The sequence below is a fragment of the Herpailurus yagouaroundi genome, unplaced genomic scaffold (assembly GCF_014898765.1).
Source record: "Herpailurus yagouaroundi ecotype Mexico unplaced genomic scaffold, PumYag 216, whole genome shotgun sequence".
NCBI lineage: Eukaryota > Metazoa > Chordata > Mammalia > Carnivora > Felidae > Herpailurus > Herpailurus yagouaroundi.
Window position 1 is genome coordinate 4503447 of NW_024412447.1, and position 16440 is coordinate 4519886.

General features: G+C 47.5%; 1 protein-coding gene and 1 long non-coding RNA gene across 3 annotated transcripts in view; both read right to left on the bottom strand.

Annotated features, from left to right (window-relative positions):
• Positions 1-1848: 1848 nt before the first annotated feature.
• On the bottom strand, positions 1849-3129 carry LOC121017551 (uncharacterized). Of its 2 annotated transcripts, XR_005784815.1 has the most exons (4): positions 3021-3129; positions 2599-2722; positions 2003-2048; positions 1849-1896 (listed from the first exon to the last, which is right to left on the bottom strand). It is a non-coding gene; the product is annotated as an uncharacterized LOC121017551 (long non-coding RNA). The 2 variants fall into 2 exon arrangements; XR_005784814.1 differs by having other exon boundaries at positions 1877-2048.
• A 9500-nt stretch (positions 3130-12629) lies between these two features.
• ZNF316 (zinc finger protein 316) overlaps positions 12630-16440 on the bottom strand; it is a 15775-nt gene continuing 11964 nt past the window's right edge. Inside the window, 2 exon segments of the mRNA XM_040455638.1 lie at positions 12630-15942; positions 15944-16404. Coding sequence (XP_040311572.1) covers positions 15771-15942; positions 15944-16404 — 633 coding nt within the window. The 3' untranslated portion in view covers positions 12630-15770.

Consider the following 16440-nt stretch of genomic DNA (forward strand, 5'->3'; position numbering starts at 1 on the left):
TTTTTTTTAATGTGCCTATGTGCTGTAAAGAATATAAACAAATATGTGGGGTTTTTTTAAATGTTTATTTACTTTTGAGACAGAGCAAGATAGTGCAGGGGAGGGGCAGAGAGAGCGAGAAGGACAGAGGATCTGAAGCAGGCTCTGTGCTGACAGCAGAGAGCCCGATGTAGGGCTTGAACTCACAAACCAGGAGACCATCACCTGGGCCAAAGTCAGCTGCTTAACCAACTGAGCCACCCAGGTGCCCCTGTGTTTTTTTAAATAAACAAAGAGGAACCCACAAACAGTATAGAACAGTGTAGACATTCTGGACATGGTTCATTCACAGGAGTCTAAGAATGGAATTAACATCTGAATATTCATTTAAGGGACACTACCCTGAAATGCTGGCAAAGCATGTCAGCTTTACCATTCTACAATTCCTGTAAACGTTCAATTTACAATTTAACAAATCTGTATTATTTTAAAATTTGGGCTTACTATGAGATTATTAGTACTTGATTACCATTACCTCAAATCTGCACGATTAAAAGACCTATAGGAATATGACAGTACTATGTGTCCTCTATATTTGTATATAAAGTCATAGGGAAGGTCAGGATGTCTGCACAATTAATTGATAACAGTGATGTCTCTGGAGGAGTGGACCTAAGATCCACTTAGTATATATGACTTCACATTTCTGTACATTTTTCTTCCCCCACAAGGAAAAGATAATTACTTATCTGTGGGATTGTAAGGCACGAGGCAGCACTGCACAGTAGTCCTGCCCAAAAAGGGGGTCAGCTCACATTTGCAAAGATGACGTCAAGCAGGGACAGCCTGGTCCTAGCTGTGGATAACTTTGACCGAGATCCTTCAAATGCCCAGACTTCAGTGCTTCCACCCATAAAGAGCAATGGGATGGGTCATGCAGTGAGTTTCCAGCTATGAGATTTCACAAGCCAATGATTTGACCATTCCAGCTGTGCATAAGTACCCAAACTCTTGGAAATCTGGGATCTGCAATTTCCTAACACCATGAGATAAAAGACACCACCTTGCTGTTTAGGAATAGAGTTGGCTATATGACATCGTGTTGGTGGGACTATGACTGCAGATAAAAACATGGTTGTGTGTATTTGCACGAATGTGTTCTAAGAGTGTGTCTGAGAAGCAGTTATGCAGAGGGATGGAGCTAGGTCTACAAAATCTCAGTGCCTGGGCCCAAACCACGATTCTCCAGCCTACCAGACCTTGAGACCTTAGGGTGGCTCTCTGTGCCTCACTTCCCTCACCTGTAAAATGGGGATGATCATTCTTACCAGAGGCTTGTAAGGACCAAAGGAGTTGATTCAGCAGTGGCTGGCAGAGCTCTCACCCAATAAGCCAGTGATCAGGGTACATGCACAGGGTGCTGTTCTAGGCATTGGTAGCTTTTAGGTGTTTCTAAGGAATCCATCTGAATGTATACTGTCATCTTGTGTGAGTGTAGTTACATGCACCGTGGTGGTGGGGAGGCACCCCAGTTTCTTTGAAATAAGGCAGGTTATAGACAAACCAAAGAGTAAGAAAATAATAACTTTATTATGTTATGTGTGTGTTCCTCCCAAATTCACATGTTGAAAACCCAATCCCCGATGATGGCATTTGGAGGTGGGGCCTTTGAGAGGTAATTAGGTTGTGAGGGCGGAGCCCTCATGAATGGGATTGGTGCCCTTATAAGAAGAGATCAGAGGGGCGCCTGGGTGGCTCAGTGGGTTGAGCGGCCAACTTCGGCTCAGGTCATGATCTCGCGGTCCGTGAGTTCGAGCCCCGTGTCGGGCTCTGTGCTGACAGCTCAGAGCCTGGAGCCTGTTTCAGATTCTGTGTCTCCCTCTCTCTGACCCTCCCCCATTCATCCTCTGTCTCTCTCTGTCTCAAAAATAAATAAACGTTAAAAAAAATTTAAAAGAAGAGATCAGAGAGCTAGTTGTGACAATAGCAGAAGTCAGTTTGCAACCCAAAAGAGGGCTCTCACCAGAATCCAAGCGTGCTGGCACATGTCAGGCTTCCAGCCTCCAGAACTGTGGGAAATAAACGTTTGATGTTTAAGCCATCCAGTCTACAGTAATTTGTTACAACAGCCTGAACTAACGCAGACGCCGTGATACTTCGCACTCTCTCCATCCAGGTTCTGCAGCAACCTGTCAGGCTATGTGTTCCAGATGGCACAGGTTCAAAAAGGCAGAGCCTCCTGACCGGTCTGCCTGGTGTCTGCTGTTCCCCGATCCCCACACACATCACAGGTCTTATGAAGAACAGAAATGGACACCTGTCATGTGCCGCTATGCAGAATCTAGGGACAGTCATTTGTCACGGAATCGAAGTCTAAGACATTGTACCAAGCTCTCCCCACCTGTAACTCAACAGCAACCCTACCACGTAGCTATGCAGCCCTCTACATGTGGAAAAACTGAAATTTTTCGAGGTTAAGTCACCTGTAGAGGTCATAAAATCAGTACATGTTGGAGTTGAGATCTGAACCACAACCATTTTCTCAGACTTAGCTCTTAACCATAAGGCCAGATTAACACCACTCACAAAAGTATTTGTTCCCCCGTGCTGCCACCAAACCTTATGGGAGAGCCATCCAAGAGGCCATGAGGAAAGGCAGCCATCCAGAATGGACACACCAACTGAGTCAGGCAAGGAAACAGCCCATCAGTGGTGACGTCTTCTTTCTTCCCTCCTCTTCCACCTAAGCCATGAGAACAGAAACTGTTAGAGACAGTTGCATTTGCATCCCTCGCCCTCTCTCATCTTCAAGGAGGAGAGGAAAATGCGGGCACTCCAGGAGGAAATCCACTGGGATCACTCCCAGGGACCCCTCTCTCCCTCCATCCTGATAAAGCTGCTTCTCCGCATTCATGGAATAAGCTGGGTCTCGGCCCAAAGGTTCGGTAATTGTGAGGGGCCCTTCCCAGGGGAGTCCTGAGGACCCTATAAAGGGCAGAAATTCAGAACCAGAAGAAAAGCATCCACCCCACCCCACACACCCCCAGGGGCTGCATCGTGAGCACAAAGAGGAAGGAGACAGGAGGGCAGCCGGGTGACGGCGGGAAGAATGTCACTGACTTAGCCCATCCCAAGGGAGCATCATGAGACGCGGAAAGCGAGTTTCAGCCAATCGCGAGAGAGTAGGGAGCGTGGAAAGCCAGCCTTAGCCAATCCTGAGTGAGCAGCCCCCTGCGGCAGCCAATCCCCGAAGCACCAGGGGGGCGTAGCGGGTGAAAGCTTCAACCAATTAGAGAACGTCATTCATCCCACCAAAGTCCCTATGCGAAAACCGTATTAGTCCGCGGGAAGTTTTCTTTGGGGTTGCAGAAATTTGGTTTACGGAGCTCGGCTTAGGAAATGTAAGTTATCAATTATTAATGTGAAACAGTAATATCGTCTCCAGCAGAAGGACGCTTGGTTCTTTCTCACACACACACCTGGGAACTCTCCCAGGATTCTCCAAAAGATCTAAACCATCACAAAATAAGAATTTTAGAGAATTTAGAAAATTATCATGCAAGCATCAGTAGTCAACACCTGAAATTAAAATTGGTTTGGCTATCAAGTGGATTTTTTGACTACTTGCATTTTTTAAGGTAAACATTTCTTTTATTAGAATTTTTTTTTAAATATCCAGGAAAACTAAGTAACAAAATTTACTTTTAATTGCAAGGCATTTGATTCCTGTACTGTTTTCCTACCCCACGTAGGAGGTAACATTTCCTGCTTACAGGAAATAAATAGCTTTCTTGTAACTCTCTTCTGAGCCATTGTGTCTGTTACAACCGCAAGAAACGATGCTTCGTGAGAACTTACCACTAAAGGGTCAGCAGCTGTTTTAAGGGTTTCCACTCATCTGATTCTCAGCCCAAAAGCCAGGAGGTAGCTCTTGTGTTGAGATAACAGAGGCACAGTTTTATTGGGGTAATAAGCGACATAGAGTGAATTGAACATGTATGAAGTTTACAATTGGATAAGTTTTGGTGTATGAATATACCCATAACTCCATCACCACAATCAAGATAATTAACATATTGTGCCCCCCAAAGTTTTCACATGCTCCTTTATAATCCCTGTCTCCCACTTCTCCCTGCCCCCGGGGCGGGCGGGGGCCCGCAACTTCCAGGCAATCACTGATACGCTTTCTGTCACTGTAGACGAGTTTGCATGTTCTAGAATTTTAGACTTTTATATAAAGCGTGTTTCGTTCCTTTTTGAATGGCTTCTTTAGGCCAACATAACTATTTTGAGAACCATCACTTTGTTGAGTGCATCAATACTCTATTCCTTTTTATTGCCAAGGGGTCCATTGCATGAACAAACCATTATTTGTTTACCCATTCACCTATTACTGGACATTTAGGTAGGTTCATTCCTCTTAGGTAAATACCTAGGAGTTGAATAGTTGAGTCTAGGGTAGATATATATGTAACATTTTAAGAAACTTCCAAACTGGTTGACTATTTTCCATTCCCACCATCAGTAAATGGGAGTTTAAGTAGTTTCCTGTGCTTGCCAACACTTGGTATGGTTTAGATATTTACAGTCATTTAAAATAGGTGTGTATTGTGTAGTAGTATCCTATCATGGCTTTAATTTGTATTTTCTTAAGATTGATGGTGCTTTCTTTTCTTGTGCTCAATTCCCACTCATATATCTACTTTAGTGATGTGTCCAAATATTTTGCCCATTCAGACACACAAGCAAAAAAAAAAACAACGGGGTTCTTTGTTTTCTTACTATTGAACTTTCAGAGTTTTTAATGTATTTCTGGATACAACCCCTTTATCAGGTATGTGATTTGTATTATTTTCTTTCAGTCTTTTCATTGTCTTTACAATGTCTTTTGAAATTCTTGATTTTAATAAAGTCTATATATAGGGGTTTCTTTTCTTTTATGGTTCTTGTTGTATCTCAAAAAATTCTTTGCCTAACGAAACATTTATAAAATTTCCCCTGTGTTTTCTCAAAAGCTTCATGGTTTTACATTTGGGTCTGTTCTCTCCTTTGAGCTAATTCTGGTATGTTGAGAGAGGTGTGGATCAAAATACAGTTTTAGTCCAGTAGTCAAATAGGAATTTGGAAGAAGAAAATTGAGAGACTGATAGAAAGGCAATATTAGAAATTGCTGTCTAAGAATTTCCAGACTTAGGAAATATGTTCATACACCAGTTCACAAAATAGGTTCTGAGCAGGATAAACTTAAAAGTTCCCACTTTCCCATTAAGTTGCTATCTTTTTTTTTTTTTTTTGTAGGAGTTCATCAAGTATTTTAGATGATAGTCCCTCGTCAATTTTAGACATTTCAAATATTTCCCTCCTCTGATATCTATTTATTTATCTCTGGAGTCCTGCATAGTGCAAAATTTATAAATTTTGAAGTGATCAAATTCATCAATTATTTGCCTCATGGCTATGATATTGGAGCTTTGTTGAGTCCTTTCCTACCCTGAGGTCCCAAAGATTTCACCTAAATTTCCTTCTGCTAATATTGTGGTTTTACCTTTGTCTTTAGGTCTTCAATGCATCAGGTATCCACCTCTTTATCTGATGTGAAGTAGGGATCCAGTATTATCACCCAGCTTCTCTAACCTCATCTACCAAACAATTTGTGCTTTCTTGTCATTGGTAGGGTAAGTGAACCTCTCTTTACTCTTCTTCTTCCACAGAAATTTATCAAGGCCCTCAAAAAGTCCAACTGAAATTTTTATTGAAATTGCATTATCTATGGATTAATTTGGAGGAGAAAATCTTTGTAGTATTAAGTCGTCCCCTCCAAAAGCATGATACAACCATTTATTTAGATTGCTGGTAGAGAAACACCGTTGATATTTGTAGGTTGATCTTACATGAACTTTTCTATAAGTTCTAGTCTGTGAGCAATGGATTCTGATGTTTTTCTAGGTATATGGTCATGTTATCTGAGAATTAGAACATTTTTAATTTATCCCATTGTAATTCTTATACCCCCTCTTTCCTTGCATGGAAACTGCAGTATTATGTTAAATGGTAGAAGGATAGTGGGCACATATGTTTCTAATTTTAAAAGAAATCTATCATGTTTTTTTTCATTAAATATAATGTTTGTATAGATTTTTGCTATATAACCCTTACAAGGTTAAGACAGCCCCCTTCTGATTCTAGTTGAACTTTATCTAATGTTCTTTCTGTATCAATTGCAATATATAAATTTGATGAATACTGTACACAGTTTAATTATATATGACTGTAATACATAATACTCATAGGGCTATATTATGTATAGTGATATATACAATTTAAACACAGTTATGTATGCACAGAATTTGATGACTAATAGATACAGCTTTAAAACATTCAAAAATATTGTTTTTGAGACATAAATATGCAGCGTAACTCTAACGCATGGGAGCAGTGAACATCAAATTAATGACAGTCACTTCCACGGGGGGAAGAAAGAGAATGAAAGTACACAGGAATACATAGATGAGCTCTACTGCACCTGTAACATTTATTTCTAACAAAATGAAAATTCTTGAAGCGATAAAGAAAAACACCAAGTCTGGATATGGATGAAAGATTCATGATTGTTCATGAATTATAGTATAATCTCTGCGCGGGTTCTTTGAAAATTTTTAGTTAAGACAAGGGCATTCTGTTTTACCCTTCGGGTTGCCAAAGATCAAGAGGTTTGATTAACACATACTGTTGACGATTGTGTTGGGAAAAGGGGGCCCGTGTTGTTGACCAGAGGTCCAATGTTATAAGGACTTCTGCAAAACTCAAAATCACTGTACCCTTTGACAGAGAAATTCCATTCTAGGCATTTATCATACTAATCATACTAGCAGGCATGTGCAAAGGGCATATATGCCTTCCTGCATTGGTTGTAGTAGCAAAAAAGAGGGAGCATCTAAAATGTCCATTCAAGGGGAGCTGAGTGAATAAATGTAACATTCATACAATGCAACTATGTGGCATTAAAATGAAGAGGTAGATCCCCTTGTACTGATTAGAAAGTGACTTCAGGATACAAGGTTAAGAGGGTAAAAGTATCCTGTTTGTTATTCCAGCATTTGTTTAAAAAGAAGGTAGGGATATATATGCATTTGAATATGTATATAGTTTCTCTGGGACACAAGAGATTAGTAACAGCAGGTGCCTTTCACGAAGGGAACAGCAAGTGGGTGTGACTCCTAGTAGGTGTGAGAAAAAGAATCAACCTTTCCCCCTCCCCCCTCAATCTAAAGCCTTGTGATATGTTTGAATTTGTATAATATGTATTAAGTTTTCAAACAGATAAAAGCATTTGTATCAACGGTATTTTAGTATCCTCCTCACCCTTTTGTTTTGCCTTTTCTCAGCAGCTGTTTCCAAAAAGGCAGTCTGTAGTTGCTTCTTTGGGGCTGAGGAGGTACCAGGCTTTGGAAGATAAGGGGGGCAGAGGGGCTCCCCAACTCAATAGCGAATCGTCACTAGCTAGGGACCACTCCAGACCTGGTGTCTTTATGTCTAGATGTCGCCTTTCCCCCCCTTCGCTTTCCCCCAGGCACGTTTATTGCACGAATTCTTTTTACAGGCACTGTGCTAGTCAGAGGAAGAGAACAAAATAAGCTGTCCCCACCTTGTTGGATGGTAGTGGCCCACGGAGGAGACCGTCATTAAACCAGGAACACAGGTAATCCTGTAATTTGTGCTAAGAACCTTGAAAGTGAGAACTGGGCGTTGCCTTAAGAGGGTGGAACAGGGAAATCTACATTAGGTAAGGGGAGCAGAAGACCTGTCTGACAAGCAGATGGTTATGCTGGAGCTTTGCCATTTTAGGACTCTTTCCAGTACAAGTGCAGAAATCCAATCCAAGAGAGCTTAAGCCAAAAACGGAAAACTGCTGTGTATAAGTAACTCAAGAGCCTTGGATGGGGCTCAGGGGAGGGAGCATCAGGAGTGACTGTTTGTGGAGACACAAAAATGTTTGGGAACTAGACAGAGGTGCTGGTTGTACAACAATGGAAATGTACTAAGTGCCACTGATCTGTACACTTCAAAATGGTTTCTTTTATGTGACATACATTTCACCTCAATTAAAAAAAAAAAAAAAGTGCCTGTGATTCTATGGCGAGGATCCCAGATCATTAGGAACGGCCTCTGTGGGTGAAGTAGTTAGTAACATCCAGCGGGAGAAGGACAGATGTGTTCTGACCCCGTTCCTTAATGCTCCGATGGCACTCTAAGTCAGATACGGGAATGATGCACCCGCAGTCTCCTGACATGACCCGCAAAACCGTCCAGAACCATCTAGTTACCACCTTCTGTGTATGGAAGTCACGGCGTTTGCTGATCTTTGGTGGGTAGCTTCATCTGTGATCTGTGCCTGGCTGACACATTACAACCTTGGGACCAGGCGGTGACAACCCACAAATCTTGGTGTGTGCAAGTAGCTTCCTGTGGGGTTCCCTGTTGATGGCAGGGGTTAAGGATATGGTGAGTGGGCATGGGTACCCATTCTCATTTCCTTCTAAGTGTGCCTGCTGGGGCTGGAACGCTGACTACTGCATTTCCCAGGCTTCCTTGCTTCTAGGGTTCTGGAATCAAATTAGGCCCTCCAGTTAGATGCACTTGGGTAAGATTTGGCAGACGGAGGAGAAGAGGGCACATCTTCCTGCTGCTTTGCGTATTGTGCCAGCAAAAGCACTGTGTGTCTCTTTTGTTTGTTTGGTTTTGTTTTTTGGTTTTTTTTGGGTTTTTTGTAGGCCGTCCAATGCCCAGCACCAGATCCATAAATGAGCGTAACACTTGGAAATAGAGGCACCTGGGTGGCTCAGTTGGTTAAGCTTCCAACTCTTGATTTCGGCTCGGGTCATGATCTCAGTTTGTGGGATCCAGCCCCATGTTGGGCTCTGCGCTGACAGCTCAGAGTCTGCTTGGCATCCTCTCTCTCCTCTCTCTGCTCCTCCCCAGCTTATGCTCTCTCTGTCTCTCAAAATCAATAAACATTAAAAAAAAAAGTGGAAATAAAGCAAATTCACATTTTTGTCACCTGTCCTTCATGTTGCCATCTCTACCTGGAAAGAACCTAAAGGGGACGGGACACGAGGATCAGCATCTTGGCACAGTGATTCAGGAAGGCATGGCTGCTGCTAGGACTGTTGTCACCTAAGTGGGTGACACCTGGCCCAGACCTTCTAAGAATGGGCTGACCATTTGGAAAGGAAGTCCTTGAATGAACACCACGGCCGGGCCTGTGTGCATTGGCTATTGTAAAGGGCTAGGTTTGGGATGGGAGCTAGGGACAGATGGCAAGATGAGATGGAGATAAAGCCCAGAGTGCCACGAGCCAGAATTCAAGAAAAGAGCTTCCCCAGGATTTGCACGAGAGAGACCAGACAATGGAGAATTAAGAAAAGCCTGGAAAGGCAGGATGCCTGCCAAGACGGGAGCCCATCCCTGTGTTCTCATTTGCATCCACCCTGGTAGTGAGTAGAAAAGAGCCACAGCTCACCTGGTCAAGGGGAGGGATCCTGGCCAAAGACGTCCTGGTGAATCAGTTACTGCAGGGGCACAGCGGATGTTCCCCATCGTTTTTTTGGACTCTCCGGGGAGGAATCCTTTGTGTGGGTCTCAGTAGGAGGCAGTGCCTATGTCCCACTATAGATGCCAAAGGGGCCAGGGATTCTCAACCTCTTGGCAGCTGGAAAACGCCCCTGACCCAAGCTCAGCCAATCACATGCTTCCTCCCACCTGGAACTTTGAATCTTCAGGGAATAATGCGACTACAGAGGGTCTATTGAGAAATTACTCCGGCAGCTGCAGCTGCTGGTCATCCCAACTGGAAAGTTCCTGAGGCAGAACCTTGGCTATGTCTCCACTGCCGAGCCCACCTTGATCTCGCTCTTGGAGACCCCAGGTACTTGCTGCTTTTCTGCTCAGCCATTCTCAGCATGTGGCTGCCACCCTCAAAGTGACTTCATTGTCTCAAGATGACAGCTGAGCTCTACCCATCACGTCGGGCATTTCAGGTACAAGAAAAGGAGAATCAAAGGGCAAAAAGGCACGCCTTCCAGCTGAGTCAGGGCCTTTTAAAGAACTTTCCTGGAAGCCCCACGTAATTATCTTTTCCTTACCTTTTAACTGGCCACTTCTGTATACAGAGGAGGCTGGGAAGTGTCATTGGGGCACGTTGGCTCGCCCAGCAGTGTAGAGGTTCTTTTAGAGCAAAGGAAGGAGAGAATGGATACAGAGTGGACAACGAGAGAGGATGAAGGGAATAAAGTTAAGGGGAAGTAATAAAAGTGTTATCGATCTGGGTGAGACAGCACAGCACATTGGCATTCACCACACTCCTTGTTTTGGTCACATAACGACGAAAGATAAAATTTGTCAACACGTAATGAAAAAGACAGAGCCAGGCTCAGAAAGCGGGGCAGACATCTCTTTGAACCAAAAAAATGAGCAGAAACAGTGTGCGTGGTGAGAGAAAAGGCCTCATGGACTCATGGGTTTGGGAGTGAGCAGGAGGCATTGGAGGCTCAGCTCTGGGGGAAAGCCCTTATGAGAAAGGGACCCCAGGCAGGTTCACTGGGTGAAACAGAGCTGGGAACCAGGGCTGCCCACCTGCTGCTGGGGACTGTGGGTTACAGGGAGCTGAGGGCCTAGGGAGGTGGGCGAAGAGGACTGAGAGCCAGCTTCCTGACCGGGAGTCCAGCCCAGCTGCGTGTGCCTCCTTTCCTGGGTCTGCGGCATGCCTGGTATCATCATGGAGCAGTAGCTCAGGGCACTGTTAGCACATTTCTTGGTTACCATGGAGGTAACCAACAAATGGTAGACTCCTGGACAAGGAGAGAGAGAGAGAGAGACTGGAACTCAAACACTGGTCAAAGAAACCAAAAATAAAAACCCTCCTCCTCAAGATGAGACTGCCTGCAAAGTGAGTTACCAAAATATGAAGAAATCTAATGCCAAGAAAAAGTAGACAAATTTACCAATCAAAGCATGACACAAATTAAGCTTATGGAACAATATGACAAGAACCTAAATATGTATGTCCGGGGTGGTCGGGTATAAATAAAGACATAACTTCAAAACTGAAAAACAAATTACAAAGCAAAAATTGCACGGAGCCTCACAGTGGCCTCTGCAGCTGCCAGTTATGGGAAGATGTAGCATCAGCATTCGGCGTGTGTCTGCAGGTGGAAACAAGACCCTGGTTCCTCCCCGCCGCAAATCTTGCCTGAAGAGTTTACTTCACGGCCTGTGATGCTCCATGCTGGCTTTTCCAGCCGAGGACCCTTCTTCCCTTCTGGCCTGATTTTCATCCACAGCTGTGCTCTTCCATGTGCAACTTCTCAGGCATATTTCTGACTCTGCTGGTCTCCCCCATTTCACAGAGACCCACTTCCTGAAGCCGTCCATCCTCATGCTCAAATTGGACCGATGCATAGCTGTTGTCCCTGACAGCTCCTTCTCCTGGACTGGCTCCACTATTTCTTGCATCCCAAACCTTCCTCTTTCTTGGTTGACTCTTTCATTCTGTGACACGCCTCCTAAGAGTGGTCAGAAGATGGCCGATTTTCTGAATTCTTGCATATCTAAAAATATCATTTGTCCTCATCACTAGAATACCATGGCTGGATATAGAATTCTAAGCTGGAATTTTTTTTTTTCCTTAGAGGAAAAAAATCAGCCTAGTAGCATTGAGCACCCCAGCACCAAATTGTGGTCCCTAAATATCATTTCGCACTAAAGGAATCCTGGCTCCTTGGAGAATTGGTTGATTACCGGGTTGGGATAGGAAAATTGGAAGGCAAACCTGAGATATCTTGTCATACCAGAAAATAGGGAGGCTGTCAACTTGGGGTGAGTGGGGATAGTTTATAGCCACAGGCCCAGAAATACCTTAGCAAAGGCCATGAGTTGTTTCTTTTAATAACCTATTCACATGTTTAAAGGAAATAGAAAAATGCAAGCCACTCACCTCTGTAAAATTTAGAACAAAGATGACAATGATTGTGGATGCCCCGTGTTGGCGAGGCCATGGACCAGCAGCACTTTCTCACTGCACTGGGAGAAGAATATACCATGGGACTGCTTAGCCTTTCTTGGTGGCAATTTAGCTATATCCAGAATTTTAAACATACATGCCTTTTGACCTAGCAACATCACCTCTAGTACTTTTTCTCAAACAGACAATTGAACATCTACAGAACTGCACGGAAATATGTACGAGAACCTACATTGCAGCATTGTTTGTAACAGGAGAAGCTGGAAACAACCGAATACCCGTTGTTGGAGATATAGGTACATAAACTATGGTACACCCATTAAGTGAAATGCTATGACGGAGCAGTTAAAATGAGTGAGGTAGGTCTGTCCAGTAGGAAAGAAATGTCCTGGTACGTTGTTAAATGAAAAGAGAAAGTTGCAAGGGGCACACAAAGCAATCCCCAGCTGTGAAACATCTCTGTGTACGTGGAAGAAATGTGCCCCCACGCCCTCCTGCATCAACTGTGGTGCCTGATGGCTGGATGCAGTGTGACGCTTTAGGAGATGAGAAGTATGCACACAACACACTTTCCTACTGTTGGGAGTTTTGACAACTAGCATGTGCTTTATCATCAGGAAAAAAAATAATGAACAAGGATCATAAAGCTTTATTTAATAAATATAACCAAAAAATCTCAAAATACTTTATTCCATATGTAGCCAATTGGAGAAAGAAAAAAAGTTAGAAGGAAGTGTCTGAAGAGATCAAGTGTAAGGGTCAGGAGACAGGAAGGAGGTTGGGGAAATACAAGCCGTAGACAAACAGGAAAATGACAAAGGTGGGTGGAGGCCACAGGGATGCTCGGAGCCTCAAAACTCTCAGAGTACCTCCTTTCATGGGTCACATCTCACGGGGGCTTCCACTCCTTGGCAATGATCGAAGCTGATAAACTGATACTTGGGGAATTGATTAGGGACTCCATTAATTTAGAAGTCCTCTCAACACCAGAAGGGCTTTTTTTTTTCTATGACCATCAGGATTGGCCCCCCCCCCATCCCCCAAATAAAAATGAATTTGGGGGGGCGGGTGTAAGCCCTATCAGGGAAGAATTTACCTTTTCTGAATAGACTTCCAGATCCTCAAGGCTATCAATTTTTAACTAGGTCTTAACCTCCATTTGCCTCTCAAAGCCTGTCTTTTTTTTTTTTTTTTAACTGAAATATTGGGCTCGGTTCTGATGCTTCGAAATCACATTTGAAAGAGAATTTACTTCATAGTTTGTCTTTTCCAAATGCTTGGGGAAAGGGTGGGAGGTCAGATCTGGTTGGGGGGACATCATGTGGCGAGCAGATAGTCAGTAAATCAGCTCAAAGGAAGGTGTTTGGGGTCCTGGGATGTGCGCTTCTCCCCGGCACAGAGCAGGTAAGCCCGGATAAGCCCACGAAGCGCTGGGGCCTCTGAGGAAATGTCTGGGACTCGGCAGGTGTCTGGACCCCCAGGAAGGGGACCTGGCCCCTCTCCTTTGACCGCGGGAAAGCTGGAGCAAACAATCCCAAACACAGTAAGGTTCCAGGATGGGTGTATTACAAAGAGCATGTGGCAGTGTGGCTGGGGACTCCCAGAGAGACGTGGCGGACACAGGCAGCAGGCCAAAGCTCATCGTGGGCTGACTCCTCGGAGGCCAATTTTAGTTTCTGAAAGGAGAAACTCCTTAAAAAAACAAACAAACAAAAAACCCTTTTTTCTTCTTTTTCTTTTTTGCAAAAACAAGGCCCGAGCCCTCACAGAGAGCCTCCCTGAGGGCACGGAGGAGCCGAGCGGCAACAACACGGAATGCAGTCAGAAAGCTCATTTCTCCACTCTTTATTAAAGCTAGGTCCTCCTGCCGATGGCTCTGCGGCCAGGCAGCAGCAGCTGGGGCCCAGGAGGGGCACCGAAGGTCCGGTCGTACTCTGAGGGGTGTGCACGGAGGGAGGAGCACGGAGCCGGACCCCGGCCGTGCAGGGCTACTCCGCCCTGCCCTTGGCCCCCGACGTTCCCGGCCCACAGGGAGAGGAAAGAAACTGAGGGCAGGAAGGCATCGCCCAGCACTGCGGACGCCTCCTGGGACCCCTGTCCTCCTCGTCGCCCACCCCACCCCGTCACCTCATCCAGCCAGGCCAATTCTTACCACCACCGTCCACGCCCCCGCCCCACCCACCAACTACTGCGCTTCCTACCCCGCCCCCAGCGCTGGAGAGCCCGGCTGCTGGCTCTCAGGCCCCAAGGCCATGCCTACACTAAAACAGAAGGAACTAGGTCTAAAAGGGAATGCAGTTGTTTCAAAGTCTGTTTTCTGGCCCCACTCACATTGGCCCAAAAGGCATGAGGGAAGAGAGGGCTCTCACGTGAGCCACACTTCAGCTGCCTGCCCAGTGGCTCCCAATGGCCCAACCCGGAGGTTGGGGTGCCCACCAGGTGTGGGCCTTGCATAGCTGGGTGCCTGGCTTGTCACTGAGCCACAGGCTCAAGTCCGCACCCCCAGAGGTGGACTGCCACTGTGCAGACTGTCCATCCTGTGAAATGGGATTCTAAACGGAAACGCTACTTGCTTCTAGTACAGAATAGTGACAGAAGCAGAGTTAAAGGGACCTGCGGACATCACAGGGCCCCAAGCCCGTAGGGTTGTGAGAAACGATCCTGCTGCCGACCTGTTGCTTTACAGTTGGTTATTAAATCTAAAGAAGCATTGGGCTCAGAGGGCAGGGCCTTGTGTGTCCACCTGCCCCAGGGGAGGGGACAGCCCAGGCAGCTGAAGGCTGGGGCCTTGGCTCAGCAGCGGGCAAGAGGCCCCCAAGGATCTCTGAGTGTGCCGCCTCTGGCTGTCGGGGGTGAGAGTACCGAAGGGCTCGAAGAGGAGGCTGAGACCGAAACCCACCCGGCAACACGAGTGCCTGGCTGATCCGGGTGCTCCAGTGGGGTGGGGAGAGTGGGTGACTCTCCCCAGAATAAGGCTTCAAACTCCCTCAGGACCCTGCAAACACCTGCAACCCACCAGCCTGGGGCCACAAATTTGGTTTCTGCCGTTTTCTCCTCCCAGATTCTTCAGGCCACACAAGAGATGGAAATAAATATCCACAGTAGACAGAATAAAAGCTCTCCTAGCTGCATGTCTGTCCCCCCCGGGGTAGCGAGGAACATCGTCCTCTGGAAACCCTAAGGCTTCCCCTTAGCCACGCGCAGTCCCTAAAACTTCCCGGACACACTCAAATGACCAGAAGGTCCCTGAAGTCTCTCACTGAGGAATGGAAGAAGTCGTCAGCCGAACCCACGGGAGGAGGAGCGGGATGCTCTGCCCTCGACCACCCTCCCCTCCCCTTGACGCAAGGGCATCCCCGCCCTCGCTGTACAACCCACTCACAAACTCGTCGGCCGCCGGTACCCCAGGCCACCCAAATTGGAATCCGAGTGAAATAAATAACATCGCCCGCCATCCCTACCGCTTGGCTTCACAGCACAGACCCAGGGATGCCGCAGTCTTGGTCGGGGTGGCCGCCCCCTGCCCTCGCCTCCTCCGCGCGCGCGGCTCTCCTCTCCCCGCGCGCCCCCTGTACGGCCGGACGGGCTTGGCGGCCCGGTTTCCCCGGGGCCGGGCAGGAGGGGCGCCCGAGGCCGGGCGGGGGCAGGCGGGGCGGTGCGCCGGGGGCTGAGGGGAAGGCACCGCACCAGGACTGGGGCCCTCAGCACCCCAAGGACAGAGGAGCAAGGGGCCGGAGGCCCAGCGGGCTGCGCCTCCGTCAGCCTCGGGCCATCACAGGATGCTCTCCTCGTAGGCGCCCGAGGGCCCCGCGAAGGCGGCCGCGGGCTCGGAGCCGAAGCTCGTTCCGCCCGCGAACTCCAGCAGGGTGCTGCCGCGCTCCCCGGGCCCGCTGCCCGCGCCCGGCGGCCCCTTGGCGGGCGCCTCCGCCTTGGACGCGGGGGGCCGCGGCCGCCGAGCCGGGGGCGCCGGCCGCGCTGCGGTGCGTCTTCATGTGGGTGAGCAGGTGCGAGCTCTGCGAGAAGCGGCGGCCGCAGTTGGCGCAGGCGTACGGCCGCTCGCCCGTGTGCGTGCGCTGGTGCGTGACGAGCACCGAGCGCTGCGAGAAGCGCTTGCCGCACTCGGGGCACGGGAAGGGCCGCTCGCCCGTGTGGCCGCGCCGGTGCTTGGCCAGGTTGGAGCGCTGCGCGAAGCCGCGGCCGCAGTCGGTGCAGCGGAAGGGCTTCTCGCCCGTGTGCGTGCGCCGGTGCCGCTTGAAGTCTGAGCTGTGGCCGAAGCCCTTGCCGCAGTCGGGGCAGCGGTGCGGCTTCTCCTCGGCGTGCGCCCACTGGTGCCGCGTCAGCGCCGCGCTCTGCCCGAAGCGGCGGCCGCACTCGCCGCACGCGTAGGGCCGGTCGTCGGCCACAGCTCAGACTTCAAGCGGCACCGGCGCACGCACACGGGC